The sequence below is a fragment of the Poecilia reticulata genome, chromosome 2 (genome assembly GCF_904066995.2).
Source record: "Poecilia reticulata chromosome 2, P_reticulata-male-v2, whole genome shotgun sequence".
Lineage (NCBI taxonomy): Eukaryota > Metazoa > Chordata > Actinopteri > Cyprinodontiformes > Poeciliidae > Poecilia > Poecilia reticulata.
Genome location: NC_088831.1, coordinates 26,173,322 through 26,180,162, shown reverse-complemented (window position 1 = coordinate 26,180,162; position 6,841 = coordinate 26,173,322). Strand labels below are relative to the sequence as shown.

Genomic DNA, 6,841 nt, shown 5'->3' with positions numbered 1-6,841 from the left:
CTCCAGTGTTTAAAGTTGTCCAGGATGTTTAACGTTGTCCCCAAGATTTTATTTTATCTCCAATGCTCAACATTGTCCTTGATGTTTAAGGTTATATAAGGTTAAATAGTCATTATTGCTATATTTACTGTATCTGGAATGTTTTACTTTATCTCCAATGTTTAACTCAAAAGGAAACTTTTGTGGAGATGAAATTTGACATCTGATAAACATTGGCAATAATGTCAAACGTCAAGGATAACGTTAAGCATTATCCTTGATTAAATAAAAAATTGGGGACAACCTTAAATATCCTGGATATTAAATGCTAAACATCGGAGATAAAGTTAAACATCCCAGATGGCATTAAATAGCCACGATAACGCTGAATGTTATAGTTTATTTGTTGGCTCTTTAGCACAGTATATCGAACAGGATCATAAATATCATAACATTGTTTTAATTACAAATTTGTGATAATTAGGGCACTGTAGCTAAGTGATTAAACTGAGGTAAAGGATAGGATCAATGACGATATATGAATGTTATCCAATTATAATAACATGAACACAGCCTGCTGTAGTTTTCGGTTTGTAAGCATCACGGTAGAAGTTTTAGACGCATAGCACCGACAGATAGACATAGCTATCTATCTGTGCTACGGCAGGAAAATCTGACGAGGTAGCACAGACAGTCAGAACAAGGAATTATATTTACTTAAAACAGGCTCTTGTTGAAAAGTTACTTGTAAGTAAATTTTGTCTCATTTCAACACCTAAAGTACTTGGTAAGATTTTGTGTTTTTTTTTGCAGTGCCCTACTTTTGAACTAATGTCTGACCAACAAAACAGCGCTTAGAGCAGATAACGACCCACAGCCTGCGGCGTGTCTGTAATAAACGGATAAAAGAGCAGGACTCGCAAAAGCCGCCTATTCACGGGGCGCTGAAGCGGTCCAACAACTGGTTGGACTGGCTTGTCCTCCCTCTGCTGTGATGTCACCATCCAATAGATGAGCGGCTGGCGGCTGCGATGCGCATATGTATGCGGTCCGCCGCCTCAGCGCATCACAGCGAGCCGCAGCTGACAGCTTTTCCAGGTTAGTCGGGCTGGAAACGGAGCATTCAAGGAGAGAGAACAAGACCGGCCACATTTCCAACAACCAGCCGTCATCATCCGCATCCAGCCGAGAAATAGAGGGGTTCTCTTTGCCTTCTTTCTCCTAGGCCCCCTTACCTACTGCATCTTTTTTTTCTTTTCTCTCTCTCTCTCTCTCTTTTAAAGGAATAATGATGTTGATGATATTCTAACGCACAGATGACAGCATAACCAGGGCGGTGAGCTGTCAAACACCCCACTGCAGCCTCTTTGTTGAGAAGGATCTGTAGCTACAGTCTCTGGACATGAATTCGGCGGAACAGACGGTTACGTGGTTGATCACGCTCGGGGTGCTGGAGTCGCCGAAGAAGACCATCTCGGATCCTGAAGCCTTCCTGCAGAGCTCCCTAAAGGATGGGGTGGTTCTCTGTAAGCTGCTGGAGCGGCTCAGCCCGGGCTCCACGGAGAAAGTAAGCGCAACACATCCCCTCTTCCTCCTCCTCTTCCTGGGTTTAACCCAGGCAGCCGCCCGGCCTGTCCATCGGTCGGCGCGTCTGTCCACGTCCGTGACACCGACGCGGCGGTTTGTTGTCTGGCCTCTCTTTTTGTCCACTGATCCATGAGAGAATTTCTTTTGTAGGTCACGGCGGCTCTTGTTATTGTCTGCCGTATAGCAGCTTGCGCATATGTTGCCCGTGTCAGCGTGTAAAAAACAGAAAGGCGCTCGTCTGCTTCCTATTGATCTGCCATAAATAAGGATGCTTCGCGTTTATCAATATTACCAGGAAGTGTTAAATCTAATAGGCGCTTTATGGTGTTTTCAATTAAAGCCGCCGACTATGATGCTGAAAATTCAAATCATTTGATAATCCCGGCTGTGACAGCCCATATGACACCATCCATGGTTTGCATGTCATGTTGGTGCACTTACTGTAGGCCTGTGGGGATCAGTGAGGGGATGAGAGGATGTTATCTGTACACAGAGCATCAGTAAGAATGGGCCGCCATTGACAGCAGAGGTGCGCACAGGCAGAGATGGGCTCTTTTCCCAATTTAAAGAAACAGCGCAGCGTTTGTCTGTCAGAGTCGCAACAGCCTTAATTATTGGGATTCGACACCATGCAGTGTAAAAATAATGAATTATAAGAAAAGTTATATTGTATTTATGTTCTTTTTATTTATTATTACATCAATTTGAAATTAAAATCTGAAATATATGTCCGGTACCATTGAATAAATATTTATAGTGCTGAACCACTTTATGCTGCAATATTAACTACAGGCTTTCTTGTGTTTACCATTTGTGTATAAGCTAAACAGGAAAATCTATGTAGCTCAAGTTCATTCTGATCAGATTGAAGAAGTACATGAACGTAAATTTTAAAGCCTTCATAAATAATCTTGAATTTACTTCTCAAATGTCTGGACTTTGACTAAGCCAATATAATGTGAATAGGACCATTCTTACGAATAAAAATACTGACTTAAAATATCATTGCAGTATCCCCTTTGTGCTCAATTACAATTGCAAAGTTTCTGCTTGGAGGCAATAAGTGATTAGATATTATATTTCAAATGTCATGATGAAAATTCCGCTTGCAAGGTATATATCTTAAGCATGTAGGGTGGACATTTGCAATCCTTTATGTCAATACTGGATGTACATGTTTTGGGATGAAAGGCTAAGGCTTGCAAAGAGTGAAGATATTGTGACATTGTCACACTTGGTCCTCAGGCAGAGGAGAGATGAGGAGCTATGAAGACAGCTGGGGAGGGGAAAAGCTGGTAGGCAGGAAGGTGAAAGATAAGTAGAGACGGACACAATCTAAGGAGCCTAACTCTAATGCACAAATAATAATAACCCAAGAAGCAAACACAGAAATGAACTAAAAAGAAGAAAACCAATAAAGAGAAAATCAACCAGAAACACAAATGAAACCAAAGTACAAACACCTATGAATCATAGCAGACACCAGAAAATAGAAAGACAACTTTTTTTTAAATTGTAATTTACAATATTCATCAACAAAACTGAAATGAAAAGTTTTCAGTATCATGTATCATCATGGAGAACATGCAATCTCCACCCAGAAACACTTAGATCAAGAATCGAACCTGGGACCATCTGTCTGTAAGGCAACAAGTCAAAAGATGGTTCCACTGTGCAGCTCCATTGTAATGGTGTACTGATTGCAGAATCTAACAAGGCCTTGGACAGCATAAGACTCTCACTGGGTAATAATCTTCTTCAAGTAATAATCTTGAATAAGATTATTACCCAGCTACATAAAAAAATAAATAAGCAAAAAGTTTATAACATTGAATTGGTTTTATTCAAAACAGAAAAGCAACATTTGCACCTAATGCTGCAAAAATAATATGACATATAACAATCTATTAACAATAACCTGATAGTTTTTTCTTTAGTATCTGAACACATAAAACATTAAAAAAACAGACTGTTTTCCATTTCTCACTTTTGTTGTTTTAGCTTTTTTTTTTTTTTTTTTTTTTTTACATATTTGTATCTGCTGTGGGACTTCTGCACATTTTGCTGAATGTGTAGTATTTAGTATGTAGCTTACTGTTATCTGATTGACAGTGTGCAGAAACAGGTTGTGTAGGGGAAATGTTGTGGGTCTCTACAGCTGGAACAAAGCACCAGTTACTCCACCACTTTTTCTAACCCTTGTTTAAAAAACATTTCAAACTATATGACTTGTACAATTTTTTTAAATTGGCTCTAGTGGTCTTTATTTGATAGTTAATTGACAGGAAAGTGGGTAATGAGAGAAGGGGGAAGACATGCAGCAAGGGTCGCCAAGGTCAGGAATCGAACCTGTGACAGCTGTATTGAGGACTAAGGCTAATATGTGGGTTGTGCTTAACCCCTGCGCCACCACAGCACACCCCTACTTGTACAATTTTTAAACTGTAACTTTTAAAAATCTTGATATACTTTGATACTGATAACTGATGTCTAGATACCGTGCGTGCTTTGTGATAAGTTGAGTCACATCTTGTACGAGTCTGCATCATGCTGTGTCGGATCATAAATGCAAAGTCGTAATTATAAGTTGTTTGGAATGAAAAGCTGGGTTTCTTGGTAGAGAAATTAAAGATAATAGTAGCCAAGAATGTCACAAGCACAGTGGCCCGCTTATAGTAACATATATTAGAAGATTAAAGAAAACTTTAACTTGAACCGCTTTGAAAATAATCTTGACATCCCCACAACTTGAAGTTTGTCAGCACAAACGGTGCATCTTTGGCTTATTCTGTTCTGTGATGTAATGCGTCCAGACTGATTGAGTGATATACTTCATTATAAACTTTCCTCCATTTCACCCATCCTTCAAACTGACTTGTTGGGTGGAGAGACTTGTGACAACTATTGTTAGATTACACATGAAAAGCAAGCCTTTCATTGTGGTTTGCTGGAGCTTCACAATCCCTCACAGAATTGAAATTAGATCTTTAGATGATTGCTTGAGTCGTCAAGAAGAAACCACTGGTCTTTGAGAAAAGTGATGAATGTTGGTATCCTCTCGTTTTAATATGATCTAATATTATAAATCTGTTCAAGCTATTATTACATTATATTATTATGCTTGTCGGCTATACCAACATGCTGTTATAATAAAACTACATTGCTGCACACTACTGATAAACTTAAAGCATCTTATGGAGATTGGAGTATCACTATTATGCTAAAAAAAATAGAAGAAACAAGTTGATTTGTAGTTTCTAATACAATCCCCTTATTTATTGATGACCATTGTTACAATTACAGAATTTAGATTATATTCCTTAGATTATACTGTTTTTAAGTAAATCCTTCACTGAGCACACATGCAATGACAATTTTTAAAGCATTTACGTTTTACTGCTTCACCATTAAGCCTCTTAAATTGCTGGAGATTAACATAGTTTTTACACCTTAAAGATGATGAAACGAAGTGAGGCCACATTTCATCTTTCAGTGTAGAGCATCTGAGAGTGTCCTCCTACTATGTGAATGCATAAAATTTTTGGTTTGTTTTGCTAATACTTGTTAATTGAGTCAGTGTACACAACAACAGTGTACACTGATTTTCCAAAATGCAGCGGGCACATTGACATTCCCAGTTCTGACTTCTGAGGAAAGTGTGTAATGATTCACATCAGTGTTACTATTTTTTTCCATAAAACAAGATTGTTTTGAATGTTTACATGCTAGATTATTTAAGAAAAATTTGGATTTCACCACAAATCTTAAAGGAGCCACATTTATGATTTGGTGAATTTAAGGTGAATTTTGACAACAAGTTCCTGAACGTTTTTCCTCTTGAACTTAAGTTTCATGAACTTTTAATATACAGTACCTAGACTGTTTTTCGTGCATGTTTCCGTTGTGATGTCTGAAATTGACAAACTGAGTAAGTCTCCCTTCTGCTGGAGTCACTCATCTCTGGGGACACTGGTCTCTGTTAAGAGCTGAATCCACAATTTGATTGAAACTGTGTAAACCAGACTAGAACAACATTAATCTCGGATTGTTTGAAAGCAGTTATGGGTTAAAATTCATTGACTGCCACTAAAAAAACTGTGTGGAAACGTGTAGACAGGGTTGCTTTTGAGTGAACTGCACAGAACCTGACTTTCAGAAAGAAAAGAAAAAGGCAGAGCTTCCATCGGGATTATAATCGACTTTCTTCAGGCATCAGACAATTTCGTAGCGGTTAAGCTCTGACACTAAATTTAAATAATTTCTACTGAGAAGAAGCGTATATTCACATGTCTCACACACAGGAAATGCAGTGTTAAAACTGCTCTGTGAAATTGCGATTGCTTTAAGCATAAATACTGAAAACAATTTTTACTTGTCAACATGTCAAAAAAATCTAAATCTAAAAGAAAGCTGTAATGAAAATGTATTGTCCCTTTCTTTATCTCCAGACATCCTCTGAAAGCAAAAGTTAATGCTTCCTTTAAACAAATTCCACTAAGGTTGGCAGATATTATCAACGTAATTTAATGTAAACTTTGTGAAACACTGTAATGCTTAGCACTAGTGGCTGGGTTGAAACATCCTGCTTGCAAATAAAAATACAGAACTCCTGTTGGGATTGAAAATTAACCCAAAAAAATGACAAATGACAAAAAAGGAGCATAAACCAGGATATAAAATGCTGAGGATATTCATTCAGGGAGAAATGTTTAGGATCTATCCACCACAAAGCTCCACGGCCTGCTTTTGCCCTGGTTCCTACAGTACAAAGGAGAGAGAATCGAAATTGTTCTAACCTAGTTCCTGAAAAAGTTCCTGCAAGGAGAAACACGCTTCTAGTGGCAGAGTTGCAAACTGCAAGGAGTCGAAAACATTTCATCTTAAAATTTCCACATCTTCCATATAGCCATTGTTTTTTTTGTTTTTTTTATGTGTCTGGGCTACTGTGGAAATAAAAGCGAATCAAAAAAGATTTAGAGTACAGCTGTGTAAATGTTAAATATTTTTAAGCATTGTTCTGTATTATTATTTTACTACTTCCAAATATATCAACACGTTTTGTTTTTGTAAAGGAGGTTATTGTAAAAGTCTTGCACCATCATCAACATCATCGGTGGGGGATCCCTATTTGGCAACGTCATTTCCTCGACTGAGTGCTTCCAGCCTCCTTTACTTCCCCACGGCTCGGTTTGTGTGCAGCTTCCAGAAGCGTCGGGCCCAATGCACACCGAAACTGTAGAATGCGTGCTGAAAAAGAAGCGAGACTTTAAAAGCG

General features: G+C 38.3%; 1 protein-coding gene across 5 annotated transcripts in view; it reads left to right on the top strand.

Annotated features, from left to right (window-relative positions):
• The first annotated feature begins 972 nt into the window (after window positions 1-972).
• Window positions 973-6,841, top strand: part of arhgef7a (Rho guanine nucleotide exchange factor (GEF) 7a) — a 153,386-nt gene continuing 147,517 nt past the window's right edge. For 2 of the 5 annotated variants that reach the window (XM_081601871.1, XM_081601872.1), the window contains exon 1: window positions 977-1,546. In XM_081601871.1, the coding sequence (XP_081457997.1) occupies window positions 1,382-1,546 (165 nt within the window). In that variant the 5' untranslated portion in view covers window positions 977-1,381. Of the gene's footprint in view, window positions 1,547-6,841 lie in introns of all 5 variants that reach the window. The other 3 variants (XM_081601880.1, XM_081601886.1, XM_081601884.1) reach the window with 3 other exon arrangements.